The sequence below is a fragment of the Struthio camelus genome, chromosome 31 (genome assembly GCF_040807025.1).
Source record: "Struthio camelus isolate bStrCam1 chromosome 31, bStrCam1.hap1, whole genome shotgun sequence".
In the NCBI taxonomy this organism is placed as follows: domain Eukaryota; kingdom Metazoa; phylum Chordata; class Aves; order Struthioniformes; family Struthionidae; genus Struthio; species Struthio camelus.
The window spans coordinates 3,702,097-3,721,238 of record NC_090972.1 but is presented as its reverse complement, the minus strand read 5'-3'; the positions used below and the strand labels follow the sequence as shown (position 1 = coordinate 3,721,238).

General features: G+C 45.7%; 1 protein-coding gene across 24 annotated transcripts in view; it reads left to right on the top strand.

The window, feature by feature from the left end:
• Nucleotides 1-19,142, top strand: part of BRD4 (bromodomain containing 4) — an 85,949-nt gene that overhangs the window by 26,016 nt on the left and 40,791 nt on the right. For 12 of the 24 annotated variants that reach the window (XR_011136689.1, XM_068922996.1, XM_068923004.1 and 9 more), the window contains 4 exons: nucleotides 2,263-2,356; nucleotides 14,188-14,304; nucleotides 16,514-16,832; nucleotides 18,671-18,808. Coding sequence is in view for 22 of the 24 variants with exons in the window: in XM_068922996.1 (XP_068779097.1) it covers nucleotides 14,285-14,304; nucleotides 16,514-16,832; nucleotides 18,671-18,808 (477 nt within the window). In the remaining 2 variants the exon portion in view is untranslated. Of the gene's footprint in view, nucleotides 1-2,262; nucleotides 2,357-13,420; nucleotides 13,579-14,187; nucleotides 14,305-16,513; nucleotides 16,833-18,670; nucleotides 18,809-19,142 lie in introns of those variants that run through there. The other 12 variants (XR_011136688.1, XM_068923012.1, XM_068923008.1 and 9 more) reach the window with 3 other exon arrangements.

Genomic DNA, 19,142 nt, shown 5'->3' with positions numbered 1-19,142 from the left:
GTCTTTAGGGACCAAAGAGATGAAAAAAAGCTCTTCCTGCATCTATTAGAGGTTATAGCAGTTGCTAATTTGAGTCAGCAGAACTGCTTTTGCGAAAACCTCATGAGGTTAAATCCGTGTTTTGCGTTATCAGTTAAGCGAAATGTGATTAGTGATATCATCATATTTGCAGCATTTATAGAGCAGGTATGTTAATGGAGATGCTTGTGAAACGTTAATGCTGACAGATGAGTTTTTTGGGTGTATGGTGGGTTTTTTTTGTTTTTTTTCCCCTCAAGATTTATTCTCAGTAGAGGAACCAAAAGTGGCTGGAATGGACCATGAGTGACAGTAAGCATAGGCAGAGACATGTAACACAGATGTTTTAAACTTTCAGGGACTTTATCTCCCTACAGGTGACTGCCAGGTTCAGTCTCTGAAAAGCAATAAAGTTGGGTATTTAGCGAGCCCTAGTTAGCGTTTCCCTTAATATATTTGGGCGCAGTTTCACTGTGCTTGTTGTTCCTGCTGCTGTTCTGCTGTTGTCATTGCATGGTTTGATGTCCGTCTTACCCAGGTGGCCCAGTTTAGGAAACTAACCCAGTGGAAGAGCGGATGTGTGATGTTCACTCACAACACTGCCAGCTTAGACCAGCTTAACCTTTTGGGAACCTGCACTCGGTCATCATTAAAATGTCAATTAAAACCTGACGGTAATTGCTGCGTTGTGACGAGGCCCTAAGCAACCCGTTCTGACTCTGAAGCTAGTCCTGCTCTGAGCACAAGGTTAGACTGGAGACCTCCAGACGTTCCTTTTCAACTGGAATTATTTATTGCTGGGGAAAGGCGAGGCTTGCTTTTGTGTGACTAAGGTGCGTATAAGGCAGTTAGTTTTCTGCACCTGCTTACTAGGTGGTAAGCTTAAAATTAGCCAGCGCTGTTAAGCGGGTCATTCCTTTAGCCAGGCACTTGCTTTTGTATGTGTTAGCGTGTGGTAAATTCCCTTCAGGAGGGAAAAAAGGGGTTGCATCTCCCATATACTTCATGGTAAAGTAAAACTAAGATTTTTCTCGTTGGTAAGCAATGAAGAAATAAGCATAATATGTTTATTACCTCGAGTGTAAAGCAAGCTGATCCTGGATGTGGTATGTGGAGGATGCTTGGCTGGCTGATGTGTTGCAGAACGCTCTTCTAAGCCTTGCTGTGCTACTAAGTCTGGAGACAGGTTGGAAGATGCTCTTGGGTACCTTGAGCAGACTGCTGAGCCATTGCTTTGGGCTTCTGAATTGGGCAAACTTGGGGGCCACTGCTGTCTGCAGGAAAGATGATTGGAGGCAAGGAAAGTATGTGACTGGACTGTGTGTGTCTTTCACAAGAGCCACAAAGTGGCCTTAGCTAATACTTCACTCTTGTCACCTTCTGAGAATTTCACACGTGGAAGCGATGGTAATGAGAACCTTTTTCACCCCGTAAACTCTCATCTTACCAGAGATTGTCTTCACAATAGAACTTAATTCTGTTTGTGCTTTTTTTAGGTAACTTCTAAGAAAAGATCAAGAAGTGTGATTGCATGTTGGAACTGTTGCTGTTCCCGTGTTGGGGCTGCGGATTAGTTTTAGGCTTCTTGCAAGCTGTTAGCCCAGGCTTTAGCGTTGAAATGTCTGAAGTTGGGCAGCAATCCAGAGTGCTCAGTTAAGCCCTAGTCTCCTAACTGGCTTAAACTTTTACAGTTGCGGACAGGTCAAATGAGTCACCCTCTGGAGGTGCCTTGATGTCTGCTGCTTTATTTATCAGTGAGGTTGGAGATGCTGATCAGGTGAATCCCCTCCCTTGAGTGAGGCCTAGCTCAGTTGCAGGTTAGTCTTTTTTGTTTTGGGAAAGCTTAACGTGATTGATCTGGGCTAGTTGGAGTACAGAGAAAGAGGAGTCTTGGATCGGTTAACTCAAGCGTGATTCCACTTCTCAGTATATTTAAGCTTCCGAGGGTGAAGGCTTTGAATGAGGGTGCCGGTGGTTGGCTTGCAAAATGGAGGCTGTGGGATTTCTCAACCTGTCCAGATTTGTGTTGCGATGTCTTTCATCATAGGTTCCTGTTTTCCACGTTGTCGCAAATGAACGGCAGAGGCCGATCTGACTCGCAGTGCGCACTTTGTTTCTTTAAACAAAATCTAGAAAACAAAAGTGAAAGGAGGAAATTTGAAAAGCCTGAAAAGAGCAACTTAGTCTTGGTGGGATTTTTTTTGGATGTGATTCTTATGTAACGTGCATTTCTTTTCCTTACAGATATTTCTTTCAATAGTAGCTTCGAAAATGAAGGTCAGAGGGTTCAGCTGGTGAAGGCGTACAGAACACCTCAAAGAGTCGACTCTGATTTAAGGTAACTATCATAGCAAGCTTTAGTACTGTGTAGATAAGTGCATTATGTATGGGGTGGCGAGGTGCGGTTTCTCCTGCGTTTGAGGGCATACAGCACTGTCTGTTACCAGTAAGGCAGTCTCTTCTGGGGGGAGTGACGAGAAAAAAACGATACTGATGGCAGCGATAAAGCAAGGCGGCTAAAATTGCGGCTATGCATAAGCAGTGCTGTTTGCCCTCTCTTCTTGAGAGCTTTTCTAGGTTGAGTAAATCTTGTACAGGCTGAAGCTACCGTGTACCCGTGCTGGAAGTGCTTGCTAGACTTGCTGATAGGTGTGTGCAGGCGTGACTCAGTAGAGACTAGATTGCATGAATGTGGCTCCTGAAACTTCAGCCCGTTGCGGGAAATTGGTGTCCAACTTGGAGCAGGAGCCACGCTGACATTGCATCCAACTTTACTGTCCCAGTGGTTTATTAGATGCAAAACTTAAGCCTGTCTTGCCAAAGAGAGCTGGTTCCAACAGGGAAAGTAAGCCCACAGAAGAAACAGTAGCCGAGGTGAGAGCCATGTGAGATGCTTCAGAAATGTGACTTTTGCAGTCATTCAGAACTGTCTATATCTTGGCCTATTTCTCTGATGTTTAAGAACGTCTGGCAAGAGTTTACCTGAAACTAATTTGCTTTCCTTCATGTATATATACAGCTATATTTACGTGTTTTCCATACCTCTCTGGCAATGCTTTGAGCAAGTCTGGGTGGTCTTAGGACTGCCATTGAGTTTGAAAGGGCCCCTCTGAGGGTTTTGGTAGTCTGCTGGTTCCATCTCAGATGTCCATCTGACAGTGCTGTGCTGACCTGCCCTCTCTTGAGGGTTTGTATCCTGATCTGGTGGAGCTCAGGAAAATAGGACAGGAGTAATGCTTTCTGATCTCTTTACATAGAGAACTCTGAAAGATGTTTTGGTTCTGGTAGCTTGCCCTAAAATGCCCACATATACAGGTGGTGTTCTTTCCTGGCTTTGGCTCTGAAAGTACTTAGCTGGCTTTGCGACACCTGAATGTTTTGGCAAGGCTGGAGTAGGAGCAATATACTTATTGAAAGACTTTTATGGTTACAGACCTAGCCCAAACATTGTTATGGTGATTGGTTTTCTGAAATCTCTTGTGGGAGAACTCTGTATTTTAAATACACGTGGCAGCCTTTCTAGGAAAAGCCTATCCTTGGAGGTTTTTTTGCTTAGTGGACAGCAAGAGGCAAAAAAGGGGGGGGGGGGAACCCTTCATCTCTGCACGAAAATGGAAAAAGAAGCTCTCGTAAGTATTTAGCTGGCGTAGAGAGTGGGCACCAAATCTTTCTTGCTTTCAACAGCATGCTTTTCTCTAAGGGTTGAAATAGCCTAACACTTGAGTCATAGCTGTAAGATGCTTAACAAATTTGGCGCTGTAGTTAGAGAGCAAAATGGATTAAAAGCTGTCACTTTTCAGAGTTGTATCATCACCAATGCTTCGATCCTGCTGCAGTCTTCTCCATCCGTCTTGGTGTCTGGTGCTCTAGAGGTTGATGGAACTGAGTTTGAGGAAAAGATGCACGTGGAAAGGCTGAATTGGGCGCCACTGTTTGTCTTGAAATAAGCTTTTGGGGGAATGTCCAGACCTGTCTTCCAGACATGTTAACTGTCAAGATAACCTGCAGCCAACTAACTTGACCCTTTCTCGTGGGTCGGCCAGTGATACATTTTGATGTACAAACTCCTATCCTTTGGCATGGTTGTTCGGCAGTAATGGGAGCCAGTGGTTTGAAGCAGTTCTGGGGTGTGTGCTTCCACGTGAGGCTGCAGGGTGCACAACTTCTAGGTGGCATCAAGTTGGGCAGGTGGTGAACTTGATGTCATGGTTTGGGCAGCTGGAGGTGCGTGGTAGAGTAGTGGTGGTGGTAGATTTTTCTTTAAAATTCACATGTTTGATTCTGGGGTTGTTGATGGAGGAAGTCTCAGGCTGAATCAGTCCAACCATCATTCGGTGGTGCTGAGGACGTCTCAACTCATCCCACTGGATGGAGGCAGCTGAAGACTTGAATGCACTGGATCTTCATCCCTAAAGTCTAGTTTTGCATTTGATACATTGAGGTGAATAATTCAGTATACAGGCTCTAGCACAATCACTCTTCACAAATGTTTTCAGTTTCTGAGATCATTCATTTTCAGCAGAAATGGATCCTGTCCAGAGAATTACCTTGGTAACTAAATGTGGGTGCAAAGTGGATCTGTTTTAGTTGTAAACTAAAATATGTAACTGCGCTGAGCCAGGAAAAAAGCTGATAAAATATTCACTGAGAATTTTCTGTGGCATGGCTCAAAAACTGCCTTAAAACTGTGAGGCTGAACCAAATGGGAGCTACTTTTTTGGAATGCTTCTGCTTGGCTCAAACGGGAGTCTCCGGAAGAAGAAAAGCAGTAACTGTGAGCAGCCTCCGATCCTGCCTGGGTGAGAAGGATGGGTAGGAATTGCAGAAGAGCCTTGAGGAGGAAAGATCTCAGTTATGAGCCATCACCCTAATTATCTAGTACTCTCTCTTTTTTTTTTTTTTTTTGAAGTGTAACAGCTAATGAGCTAGCTTATCTACAGTAAATTGATGTTTCTGTGGATTGACTATCTAACACTTTTTTATTTAAAAAAAAAAAAAACCCAACTTCTGTCTTTTGCTACTTAATACATTGTTCAGTATAATTTTGCTAGCTCGATAAAAGCTGATGAACTATTCGGTCTTTCAAATGCGGCAAAAGCTTTACCGTGTAGACTGTAAGCTCTTGGTGGCAAGGATGTTCTTGTTCAGTGTTAAGCACACAGGGGTTTTTTTGTGGTGCAAAAAGCATGTGTCTGTGGATATTTAAGGTCTGGTTATATTTGATATGCAACTTCTGATTTCACTTTAATGTTATCCTTTTTCCTTTGAATTATGGAGCCTAGAAGTAGGAAAAAAATATACAAAATATGATGCTCTCCAATAGTGGGGGCAACAGAATAAGCTTGAGCAAATATTTTCTTGGTGTTCCTAGCAGCAAGGCTGATTGCTGTCGCGTAGCCATCCTAGAAAGGAGAGGGAAATCCCATCATTTGGGGCAGAAGAATAGATAAAGCTCCGCCAGCATAGAAAGCTGCCGCATTCAGGGCCTGGAACGGACAGAGAAATTGCCGAGTTCAGCATCTGCCTCTGAAGCTTTTGCTGGATGCGAGTAGCCTGTGTGTCTTGGAGCACAAGTGAGCCAACGGAGCTGAGATAAGTAGGAAGTGCTTGAATAACATCTGTACGTCTGGAGCGCTCGGGAGAACTGTGCAGGTAGCCGCCGAGGTCAGCTTCCCCGTAAGCATGTGAGCGAGGATTAAGGTTTCTAATAACAGCCTATTGCAGTATGACCATTGGATTTGTTCCAGACAATGCAGTCTGGCTGATGGCATGAATGCTGTTCTCACCAGCTGCCTAAATCGGTCAGATGGAAAAGTAATCCTATTTGTGCTTCCCCACTGACACAGATTGCGTAATTGAAATGGGGCAGATCGGCTGTGCATTTGAATTAACTGCTAGCATTTTTTCTTGCTCATAGTTCAGTTCCCCATTAGTTGTAGAGTCAGGTGTTACAGGGGATAACAAATGTCCACCCCAGGTTGTCTGTAAGAGAACGTCCCATTTTTGGATGGGATAGGAAAGACGTCGAGGAAATGGAACTGCAAAAAGCTGAGTAAAGCTACGCTGTGAGGTAGGGCTTGCAAATGTTATTCCTCTGGATAAAAATAAATTAAATAGCGTATTCTGGGCAACAAAGTATTTCCAGCACTGGAAATTGCGCTGTCAGGTAGGCGTAAAGTAATATAAACCGTAGACCTGAGGAGAACTTTGTAGTGTGGTGAGGACTTTGTAGGAAAGCTAGCGCTTGCTTCCAGCTGCTAAATTTCGTGAGCATCTGCGAACTGACATTACCGCGGTGCCTGCAGTTGCTCTGCTTGCCAAAGGGAGGTTACGTAAGAGCCCGAAAACGCACTCATGCTATGAACGAGCCTGAGCCTTTGACCTAGGGCACACTGTGAAATGTCCTGTTTCTTGCATGGATTGCTGCTAAATATTGGCCCGGCATGGTTAGTGGGGAAAGAGGAGCGAACTGGTTTGGCCAGAAGGAACACAAAGTGGCAGATAAAAGCAGTTTAAGGCAAGAGTAAAGCTTACACATTAATAGGTGTTTAAACAGCAGCACCTATTTCTATGCAGTAATAAGTAAAGGGAGATACCAGGAATGAGATTTTGTTCTCCCCTACATCTATGCAGATGTCTGTCTGCACCAGTCACGTGAGGCTTCTCTTTTCAGTTGAATCACACTGAAAAGGAGCGCTGTCTCATCTCACTAGATGCAGCTATCTCCTTTAGGGTAAAATCCTTCTGCTTTTAAGTCTCGTCTGCAGTTGAGTTTAATTCAGGTGGAGACACCTATGCTGTAGTTTTCCACTAATCCACTGTAGAATGCCGTGCGGGTTAATCGCACGCACTGTAGATGTTTCTGAAGTGTCTGGCTTTGTATATCGATATGTAACAGGAAGAAAAGAGGAGGCTGTGTTCCGCACCTGTACCCAGGAATTTGGAAAACTTGGCTCTGCCTCTGATGGTCTCAGGCTACATCAGTCCGATTTGACTCAGCGGCACGTAAAATGGACATAATGCAAGTCTTCTGACTTCTGGACTCCTTTGAAATCCACAGCATTTATTGCAGAAGTATTCTTGAAGCCCTCCCCCTTTAAGAATGACTCACGTGTTGTATAATTAGGTAGCTAAACCCTGAACTGTTCAGCTAGTACGGTATAAATTTCTTCCAACAGCAGCCTCCATGTGGGTGAAACATGATTTTTTTTTTTTTTTTTTTGCTTTCCTATCCTAGTGCGTGTTGCCATATATTGCTGGAGTTGCGTTAAAGTACTTCTGTGCAGCCAGCAGCGCAGCTTGCTTCAGTTGCAAAACTGAGGCTGAAGTTGAGTCCAGCTCGTTTCCAGGTTATCTGGCAGAAAGCGAGTCTGCCTGTGCCGTGAAACCACGCTATTTTATTTTCGTGAAAACAGTTGCGGCGACGAGGCTGGCTCTTGAAAGCTTCGACCGAATTTTCAGTTCTGCGATGTACTTAAGTTGTGTAATTATGAATAAACTGTTTAAAGTAGCTGTGGCATGATGTAACTAAACATGGGTAGACATCTGTCGCAGCCCTGCTTACCCTGGCTCGCGCATAAGCTTTCCCTGCTTCCAGCCCGCCCTCGGCCTTGTGGTAGCAGGAAGGGTTTTTCCCCTTCTGGGTCAGTTCCTGTATCTAGTTCACCGGGCAGCGGAGCGAGCGTTTGTGCCAGCGCCCTGGAGGCACCGGCTCGGGCCTGGAGAGAAGGAGCAAAGCGCCGATAGAAACTTGTTTGCCGAAGATGCACGTTGCGGATGCGCTGTGCGCAGACGTAGTCGGTGCTCATCTGCCTTCGCTGGCTGAGTCACTGAGTTAACCCCTCAGTTACATATACAGCTGCTGCATGAACATTATGGAACGAGGTCAAGCTCTGTGCTTCCCATTCCTACCCCCCCCCCCAACCTGGACTCTAAAATGAGATTAATGATGGGCAGAAACTGCTTAGTTTCCTCTTTGTTCCCTGTCTAATAAAATAAGTCTTTAAATGCTGTGGTTCTTCCACCTGGCCTTGCGTGACTCATTCCTGCCTTCTTCTACGCTTGCATCTCGTACAGCAAAACCAAAACAGGACTTGGAAAACAGCTAGACACAAGTTCAAATCCTCTTTTGGGGGTTATATATCCACTGCTTTGGGAGCGATATCCCCATTTCACCCTTTAAAGGGTGCTGTCGCTCTTGCGCATAAACAGCTTGCAGAGAGGCATTGCTGGAGGGGAGAGGGGTGGAGCTGCTGCTTTTTATCTCTTCATCCTGTTTAATAAAAATGAAACTAGTCTTAGAGGGCTGACAGTGGTCGTGGGGCAGCTATCCTCCTTCCTTCTGCTGCATCGAAAGAGCTCAGAGCCTCTTAAAGCATGTCGCTCCACCTTATGTACTTGGTCTTATTTCATAACAGCCCCATGGAGAGATTTCTATATCCAACTTGTTCCAGCACGCTGCCATAGAGCAGCTGAGCGTGTTGCTGTGCTTTGCTGCCTCATCCGAGCTGTATCTAAGAGGGAGCCGGCAGCTAGAGGCAGGTCTTGAAACCCCTTTATTCCCGAGCGCTCTGATTTCCTTTCTTACCTGTCCCCTTTCCGCTCACAGCTGCAGTATGAGAAGATGCTTGCTGTGACTTCTCCGGCTGGCGGTGTTGTGCTTCGTGTCCCTCGCTAGCAGACCGCTCGGGTGTTTACTGAGTGCGTTTCAGTACATCCACGCTGATGGCACCTTATCTTCAACTAATTGATCCCTGCTGCTGTGATGCTGTTTTGAGGGGAGGAAAAAGATGCGCTGGCCTTATAAAGGTTGTCCTTTTCTCCTTTGGATTATGCCGAACATATGTGGCTTGTTAACTAACATATTTATGCAGATATGCAGGCTGCTCTTTGGATGCGCGCTCGCTGGTTGCTCCTCGAAGAATCTGTTTCTCTAAGGTGCCGTTTCCCTACTTTAAAGAGATGCCAATTATCCCCATTAAAGTGTTATATGGACTCAAGGGTGAAATAGGCCGTTAACCATGTGGGAGGCACAAACCAGACCTAATCCATCTCCATAAATGTTTTATGAGGCCTCTTTATAACGTGTCTTGCCTTTGTTGCTGTCCATCCTAGGCTTGTTAACTTTGTCCGTCTAGCTGCGAGGCTCCCCAGCCTGCCCGCTAATAAAAGGATGATTTGCAAAGTTGAGACCTCTCCTGGTTTCGCTCCCGTAGTAGAGCGTGAGCAGCAGCCATGAAGCTTGCTTAATCATAGGTTGCTTTTAGCGTTCGGTAGGAAAAATGCTAGGAGGCGCGGGACAAGTCAATGTTCCCTGTGCCCTCGTGTGCGCGTGGACACAACGTGTTACGGTGTACCGCAACTCATCACGCCGTACGTGGTGCCACTAGCCAGCCGTAGTCTGCGTTTCCAGCTTTTGAATTTTGGGTGTGGGCCGAAACCACTGCCTGTGTGAATTTGGGGTGAGAAATTTCTCCTCCGCTCCGTTTTCTGTCTCTTCTTTGAAATACAGCTTCGGAAATGGAGGGGGCCGCTAGGTAGGGAGGAGCAGTAGGAAAGCAGAAGAGGAGAAATCAAACGAGTCTCCCTTCCCTATATGCCTACGGCCTGGGATTTAAACACCCATTTTAACTGATAGCGTGTAACCAAATAGGTCCTTGAGGAACAAGCAATGCTGTTTGGTCCCTTCCCTTGTTCGGTGAGCAAGAATAAAAATAGCACTTATCAGCGTGGGAAGTGGAAACAAATAACGCTTCTTGGGGATTTTCAGATGAAACTTTGGGTGACAGCGTTGATTTGTTGGAAGATCATTTGGGCAGAGCGTAGCGTGGGCTGGGCATCAGGAGGACTCTTAGGATTGCGCTTTAGTAACAGCGGCAGCATCACGAAGCTGAACTTGCACGTCTCAGGTTGGGTGAAGCTGCTACGCTTGCACGTAATAAAAGGCTGTTGAAAGAGTCTTCACCAGCAGCATCAAGCGCAGAACGAGCTAAACCAAAGTTGATTAGGTTGTAAAGTTTAGGAATAGGGAAGCGTTGGTTTTGCGTTTTGCCATTAAAGCTTTCCTCTTTCCCTTCTCTTGTATGTATATATTGGAGAATTGTTATAGTTGTCATTGCTGTCCTCCTGCCCTGGCACGAATCTGATAGTTCAGTCCTTTCAGCTGTTTGGATTTTGCAGCCTCTTTTTGGAGGTATTTGCATGCAGTATATCCTGTACCCATATCTTTCGTTCGCTTGCATGCAGTTCTACACGTTCCTGCCTCTCATTTTCAGTTTGCACCTTTTTGCAATACCATTCCAGGGTGTACGTGCGCCTTTAGCAAAGTTACCTTGGATTTTGGGGGGAGACTTTGCGAGCTAAGGGTTTTAAATTTTAGCTTAATTCTAGCAATCCCCTTGTAGGTACGCTCCTAAACAAAACCCGCGGCTTTTTGCTAGCAAACGCTGTTTTCCTACTCATTCCGAGCGCTAAGGCTCGCTGTAAAGGGACGCAAACGTAGCTTTAAGATAACGCCGCTCTCCTCTACTTTCTGCTCTGCTCGGGGCTGGCAGGGTGAATCAGCACTTTCGGGTGAGTCACGCTGTTAGTCATGTGCGGTTACAGTCGGGGACGACTGCGAAGAACAAAGAGTTGCAGGAGGGGGAAACGCAGCCTGAAACGGGAGGCCGGCGCACTTCCTGCTCGAGATAGTACTCACGTTTTGAGCAAGAGTGGGTTAGTGCCCTTGCACTGCCTTTACTTGCTCTGGGATGCCTCGCGGCGATAACGTACCGTCTTTGTTTTGCTGTTTACACGTGGGTTTCCTAAACCTCCCGTGTTTTCTAAAAGCGGGACTTACGCTTTACTTTTTTCCTGAACTTAGAGCTTAGTTGTTTAGACGGATCCTGCGCTGCAAACGTTACTTGGATCCAGTTGCCTGCGTGATATAAATAGTAGTTTTTACCTGTGCTTCCTCCTCGGGTGCCTAGTGCAAGCGGCAACAGTCGCGCTCCGCGGGGCCTGGGTAGGCACATCGATCTGATTAGCTTTCTGGCTCCCTCCATTTGTTTCAGAGCACAAACAGCCTGTGCTTCGGGTTGCTGCTTTTCTCTTGAACGTGAACATAGTGCATAGGCTGCGCCCGGCTTTTGCATCTTCCGGAACGGCCTATTCCCAGATTAGTTCCCCCCCCCGGAGGGTAGAGACGTTACGAGTGAAAATAAAGTAAAATTGGTTTTCTGCTTCAGTGACTCACCTTCCAGGCGCTGTTTGGCGGAAAAATGCCCTCAAATGAACCCGTTTCAAGGAACCCACAAGGTCACTCTGTTACTTTAAAAAAGCCCCACAGAAGCAAGCGTTGTGAAGTTTAATTTATTACTTCTTTGTTTAGGCCGTGACTAGAGAGAAGTGCTTCGGGTAGGCGGCCTGCCTCGTTTGAGAAACAAGTCGTGCCTGCGTGTATTCTGCAGAAGAGCGAAGGCCTCCTCGAGGGCTCTCCTTGCACTCCTGCATCCCATGTTACTGCTTGCTTTGCCGTCTTTGTGCTGTTGCGCCTGTTAAGATCTCGGAGTATCTTCGTAGATGGTCACTCCTTTAACGTGAAGTCCGGGTAGAGTCATCTTCAGGTTTTCGCCTGCTTTTAGATGTAGACGTCCCTGATCAGGTGAATCGGTCCCGAGTTTCCTCTTCCGCCGTGCTCCTGCTCCACTCACGCTGCTTCGGCTCCGTACTTGGTACTGCTCCCGGATCTGCCCTTCCCTTCGTGGCCTGACCTGGCTTCGGTCTGAAACATCTGCCCTTTTCAGCAGGCCCAAAATAACCAGCGTGTGCAAATAAAAAGCTGTGCCTTCCGATAGTTTCCTTGCTTGTACCGGCCTTAGAGAGGTCCCACAGTTCTCTTCCAACTTGGAAATGTTTCTTCTTTTTTTTTTTTTTTTTTAATGTGTTTGCGCCTGCTGCTGTCTCAAGCTGAACATGCCCAAGATCCCTCCTTCCTTGCTGCATTCTGCTGCTCTTAAACATCTCAACTTCTTCTGTCCTGCTGACCCCCATCTTCAAGCTTCCTCCTCATTGCTGCTCTGGTGGGTTCGGTTTTTGGCAGCACTTCGAAGACTTAATTTTTATCTCCATACAGCAAGTGTTTCTCCCGCTGCTTCTCTTCTTTCTCCTTTCTGCCTTAGCTCCTGCCTCTCTCCTAGCAAAGCTGTTGAATTCCTTCTTTTGCGGATCCTCTGGTTCACGTGGCCAGTCACTACCTTCGATGTCCTCCAGAATGGGCCTCGTCCTCCTGACCTGTGGCTGTTCTCCTATTTGTTGTGTTGAGAACGTCAATTTTCAAGAACCTTTTCTCCGTCTTTTGCCCAATACCCGTCTCTACTTTCCCCTGATCCCCTCTCCCTTCAGTTCAGCCTCAAGGTAGGAGGCGATGCTCTTCTGAAGGTGTTTGATTCCTTCCTCCGTGTGGCCTGGCAGTACCCTCTGGCGGCTCCTGTGCTGCATTACAGCCCGGTCCCTTCCCAGCTTGAGAGACGGCGCAGCCGACTCTGGAGAACAGCCTCTGTGCAGCTTGGTGGTTCTTCCCTGGGGAAAAAAGTTGGAATTTGTATAGCGTAAGCACACGGATCCGTCAAAGTGCAGCGTGCGTGAATTTGAGTCTCTCCACGTTACTGCCTTGACGTGAAACAGTGATGAAATGCGATCTTCCCTACTTGAGGGAAATCCTTCTGGACTGTTTTATGGTAAGCCGATAAACGCAGAGAAAGGGAAGAGAAGCCATCTGCAATATTTTTGCCTGTTGACATGAAACAAACGTTCCCGTGAAGTCACCACACACGGCTAGTTTTCCTTTTTCCTGCTGCGTTCTTTACCTTCTTGGTTGGAGGCTCATAGGCCACAGCTGACTCGGTCCGTCCCTTCATCTAACTTCATCTTCCCCCTGAGGTTTCTTGGTGTCTCGCTCGGTCCTGATCTCAGCTGCACTGGATGTTTTTGAGATGTCTGTCCCACCAGCAGTCTGTCACGCACTTGACTTACTTCCTTACCTAATGATGCGCGTAAAGTTTTGATGTTGTCTAATCGCAGCAATAAGGTAACTGCCTTCCCTGATATTTCATATTACCATAAATAAACGTATATTCTGCTAAACGAGAAGGTCCAATGTTGGAATAAGTCAGCCTGCCTCTTGCTAGTGAAGTTACTTAAGGTTTTGTGGTCACAAAAACTTGAGATGGTGATAAGTTAGGATAATACCTTATTTTTTCGTAAAATCTGGGTTTCTGTTTTCCATACTGCAGCTGTTCTTTGCAATTGTGCTGCTGAGCTTTAACTGCTGAGGATATACTGCTTTACCAGCGTTTTATTAAACTGTTCTGTGGCTGAGAATATTTTTTATACCATTCATTACATTTTTTTTTTTCCTGAGAGATGAGAGGCAGGTCAAAGTCAGAGCAGCTTCTTAGCATCCAGGAATGACCTGACCACCTGAAGCAACCTGGTCGGTTCTGCGTGACCCGTGTTCCTCTGGTGAATTAGTTGTCTTCTCAAAGAAGATTAGATGAAAGCGCCAAGCATCCTTTTTTGGTGAGAGAGCAGGAGAATGATGTAAATCGATACATTTCCAACTCATGTGTTTACAAAGCTGCTAGCGCTTTAGAAAGAGTTCCAAAACCCAAGAGCCTGTTAGGATCCCTCCAAATGAACAAGACGACAGTGATACGTATGTGAAAAAGGGAGAAGGTTAACATCTTGGTGCAATACTCAACACCCTAGCCAGGTAGTTAGGACCTGAAGTGTAATGGGAAGCAATTAAAGCAATCGTGCAATATTTTCCCTTTGCGTAAAAGAGTCCTTGGCTTCCTCTTACAATTGGCTCTTGGAGAGCTATTGTTGTAACAGGGAGCAAAAGGAAGACAGCCGTTCGTAGTCCTTGAGGTTATGGATTTCGGGAAAGAGCTTTCCGTAAAGGTGGAAAATGCCTGTGAGAACCGTGGATAACGGTGCCAGTTCCTCGTTTTTGCGGAGATGTCTTTGTGTTTGCAGCGACTAACGTGCAGGTGACTCCGTTTACTTTGACAGGGCCCAAAGTTAGACAATTCATGTAAATGAAAAAAGGTAATTCTCTGGAGGTAGCCTTCATTTCTGATGCCTTCCGTTGATGCCTCAGATTAATTGCTTTGTTTGTTTCATCAGATACAGTATCTAAAGGCATTTGTGCCTGAAGCCACGGAAGATAGATGGACAAGCCAAGCAACTTCTGACTCTGCATCATTTTCTGGGGCAAAATTATATGGCAATGTATCCTACAAGGTAATGTAGCCCCTGCAGTGAGTAAAGAGGATTCCTTTTGCTTGGCCACCAGTTCGATAAGGACAGTTTGTCACTCAAAAGAAAGCAGCCCTCCTTTCACGTGCAGACTTGAGATCCAAGGGATCAGCACAACCTGAAAGCAAAATTCAAGGAATTTTGCAGAAGGAACATGCAAATTGCATCCAAGTCATGTCATATTTGAGCCAAATCTCCTCTGAGAAGAGTCCACAGAGAGCAGGCAGGTTACCCCATTAATGGGGGGGAAAAAGTGGAATGGAAGAAAACTAGGTGCAACATGAAAGCTCTATATAAGGAGATTTCTCAGGGGACAGCTCAGCTGAGCTAACAGCTCCCTGAATACGATACTCATGTATCTCCAGCTAAAGTCTCACATCAGTAAAATACGACAGGTGATGGAAGGAGTGCAGCCTGGGCCTACCGCAGCACCCTGCAGGCTGTGACCTGCAGGCTAATACGTTCCTTGCGAGACTCTTCCACTTGCTTGGAGCCCTGCAAGTTAAAATACTAAAGTTAAAAGGCTAGAGAACAAAATCCGATGTTGCCCTAGAGTGTTATTTGGTCGTCTTCGTTCTTGGGCCGGTAAAAGTGACGGACCGCAGATTTAAAGCAGGGGTTTGAGGCTGGCCGATGCTTTACGGAGCGCTGCTTGCTGGGGACTCGGAAGCACGTGAGGGACATTGCATGTAAAATTGCACAGACGTGTTATCTCTCTTGCCCTTAATCCCTTGCTGCGGCACATGTTGAGACCACGTCTCCCTACCCAGATGACGACCAGAGATCCTGGGCTGCTATATGGCATGAGACAAACTTGGCCAGAGGTTTCTAGTGAGCATATACTTATTTTACTCGGACAAAATATATGTGCCCACGTTGGCTCAGCTGAGTTTAGTGCCTCAGCATGGAGTGTTTTCCAGATCACAGAGGGCTGGCAGAGGAATGCTAAAACCAGGTCATTTCTAACCCAGCTGAGAAAGCACTTCTTATAGCCCCATGAGTGAAGACATGTTAAAGGGCTAGTGTTTTATTCCTCATTTTCCCAGAGCGTCACTTGAAATTGGTGATCAATGTTATTTACTTTTGCACAAAATGCCTCAGTGTCTTCTATAATTGATAGCGATATGCTTTAAAGTGTGTTAGATTTTTCTCAATGTTGAATTATATGGCTTAGTCAAGAATACAGATAAGCCACTCTTGGATGCGTGTACACGAAAAAGATCCCACTAGCTAAGTTAGAGTGTGAATTCACCACATTTTGGCCAATTCACAGTGACTGGTTCTGACTTTGTGGTGACTCGTTATGCAGTTGCAGCCTAAGAAGATGCATGTGCTGCATGTCTTTGAAGTGCTATCTTACCTTCTCTATATTATGAACTCTGTAGAATCAGCAGAGACCTGTTTTTTTCAACTTTCAGGTCTTCAGAAGGATACTTATGTTATATGCCTGAAGCAGATAATGTGAATTACCCCCACGAGTGGGTCGATCTGCTGGGTAATTCAGCTGAAGCATGCTGTGAAAGCTTAAAGTTCACCTAAATGGAAGAACTTAGCGTTAAATTGGGGTTAGCTGACCTGTTGTGGCTGGGTGGGGAGATTATCTTGCAATAATGCAAGATTGCTGATAAATTGAGATGAGATAAAAGATGTTATCCTGCACCCTTCTAGCCAGAGCGTTGTAAATAATTAAAGTTCGCTGACACTAACTTAATTTCTCTTACTAGTGCAGGCGAACCGAACCCTCAGCGAGGGCTGGAGCTGAAACATCTTGTTCGCTTGCACCTGCAGAGCACTAGCACAGTTTTGCTGATTTTATTTTCGCCTGTGAGACAGTGAAGGTTCTTGAGAACATTTAACGAGACCATGTCCATTTTGGAGCCCTCCTTGATGAGATGAGGCAAGAGCAGGGGTAAAAATGATGCTCGCTAAGGAGCTGAAAGAGAATGCTGCTGTGTGCCGTGCAGGAGACAGCAGATTGCCTCAGAATATCCTTTATTCCTTCCAGATCTAGAATAACGACACCGCTTGTTTGCTAGGTGCTCTTGGACAACAGAACACTGTCGCTAAGCATCCAGGGTGCAAAGTCTAGTTGTCCGAGCAAGCCTCGCGAAGGCCTGCTGGTTTGTTTTTAAACAATACGTCACCCTAAAAACGCGCTTTGAAGTGACCTGTCTGTGTTCCCGTTGTTTTGCAGGGTGTCTGGTGAGGAATGCAATGGGATCAATAGCATGTCTGCGGAGAGCGGCCCTGGGACGAGACTGAGAAATTTGCCGGTAATGGGGGATGGACTAGAAACTACCCAAATGTCTACGACGCAGTCACAGGCCCAACCCCAGCAAGGCAGTACTGTAGGCGTTAACCCCCCTCCACCAGAGACCTCCAACCCCAACAAGCCCAAGCGACAGACCAACCAGCTGCAGTATCTGCTCAAAGTGGTGCTCAAGACGCTATGGAAGCACCAGTTTGCGTGGCCTTTCCAGCAGCCTGTGGATGCTGTCAAGCTGAACCTCCCTGTAAGTAGAGGTTGAGAAAGCGGCTGAAGTTCCTTGGCTTGCTCGTTGCGTAAGGGTAGAAGCGATGAAGCCTTTTGCGTCCGGTGTACTTTTCTCCCTTCTTCTGAAATCACAGAATCAGTCTTTAGAAAATAAGAGACGAGGTGGAAATTTCAGTGGCTCAGGTAGCGTTTTGACTAGTAGACTTTTGTCATCAAGAATTGCCCTTCCTCAGCTGGGGCACAGAGTATGAGATAGGAATAAATATTTCAGGAGTCATTTAGTTATACAAACGCGGTAGTTCCACAGTCTAGACGGAGCGATGTGCGCTGCCCCAGTCAGGCATCAGAAATTATTAAGAAGCAAATCTTTTGTCAACTCGGGCTCTGCCTTACTGTTCCCCACAGCTCAGAATGCTGCTCTCTGCCTCGTATAATCCGTTGCTCGATCTCTGCTGCTTTGCCTTAGTTGGCAGAGACTTTTCTGGAGACCAGAATGCTTAATGGGAGTGCCTGAGCGCTTAAACAGCCGCCGGGCTGCCTGCAGCTGTGCTGCTTGTGCCTTTGCAACGCTGCTAGTAACCCGCAAGTCATTTCGTAAGGGGAAATATTTGAGTTTGTTTTCAGTACAGTTGGCGCTGGAGCCTTTTTGTGCTGCGTGATTCTTGCTGTTTGTCAGAGTCCTTTGTGAGAGGAGCTTGGTTTTGAAAGCAGTCGGGTGCATACTGTGCGAGGTGTGGTCAGCGCAGCCGAGAGCATCACGCACTGGAAGAGGAGCTGTGGAAGCTCTTCCCTTTCCCGAAGGCTGAGCGTTGCCTGTTTCCTCGCTCAACAGGAGGAGGAGTTTGAGAGAGTCAAGAGCAAAACCCAAGGGAGCTAGCAAAAATTTAGAGATAACATATTGTAGTAAATGGTAGCAACATCTTTTCCGTTTATATGTTTTGTAGCCTTTCAGCTACTGCGAGAAGAGGAGGTTTCATTTCTTTTTCTTCCTTGAGATGCTGTCTCTTGAGAGTTACGTTTTTGCATAATGTGTGTTTCTTTGCGGTGGAACGTTTTATGATAACACCCACTTTTCCTTATCTGTTTTACTGTTAGGATATCATAGTGCTTAAATATGTAATCTATTACTCGAGCGTTGGGCTGCGTAATTTCTTTGGAATAGCAACAACCTCATAGTTACACGTAGAGAGCACTGGTTCTGTAGCAACAGCATTTCAGCCCCTTGTACTAAACGTTATACCTAAAAATAGAAGCATCTTCTTTTCTATTAGCAGGGTTCGTTTAACAGGCTGTAGTAAATCTGATCTTCTCACTGCTCCTTCTGTCATCGCATTAGATGTGTGAACTGTTCGGGCCACGTAGAGAAGAAGGGTCATTCATTTCATAGGAGGTTTTTAGAAGTTACAAAGCTCCGTTACAAACCGAAAGGCCAGAATTAGGAATTTCTTTGCCTTCGTTTGCTGAGAAAGACTTACTCGGTAGAGCGAAGCTCCGGTGCTGTGCGCTAGCCAAACCTCTGAGAAGAAAATGACTTACTCCCTGCTTCCTTCTGGAGGCGGTGGAAAAGGTTGAAAAGCGTTTCATAGTGTTTGCCTTAAGTTTAATTATAAATCACAGCTGAGAGGCTGATGGTAACTAGGGTGACAGGCACCAGTTTGAGGAGAGTTAGAGACTCTTATCGCAGCTGTATATCTGCTAGGTTTGGAGAATGCGTCCAGGTAAGTCCAGTGATGAGAGCGAGAACGAGGAAGCCCGTTCTTTAAACTCTATGCCTCCCTGTAAATACGTGTAGTGTGAGCTTTCTTTGCTGATGTTTCTTGGTTCCACGCTGATGTTTCCTTCTTTGCCCTTTTGCAGGATTATTATAAGATTATTAAAACTCCTATGGATATGGGAACAATAAAGAAACGCTTGGAGAATAACTACTACTGGAATGCTCAAGAATGTATCCAGGACTTTAATACAATGTTTACAAATTGTTACATCTACAATAAGGTATGATAAGTTATTTAATCTGAGCTTTCCAAGGGAATCTTCCATCTTCGTTGTACCAGTTCAGAAACGCATGCATTTCTTATTTTAACGGTCTGTAGAAGGAACAACACCCAGATTAGCCTCTTTAGAAAAACAAACAGTATTAAACTGATGGCAGTTCAGGCATGTCTGTCTTCTGCAGAGAAGTCAGACATAAACAAAGCTGGCTTTGCAGCATTCCCTCACGGAAGGATTGTTAGTGGATATCATCAGTATGGAGGTCGTTTCTTTTTTAAAAAGAATTTTTAAAATTCTTTTAAAAAAGAGTGACAAAACCCTTTAAAGGGGTTTTCTT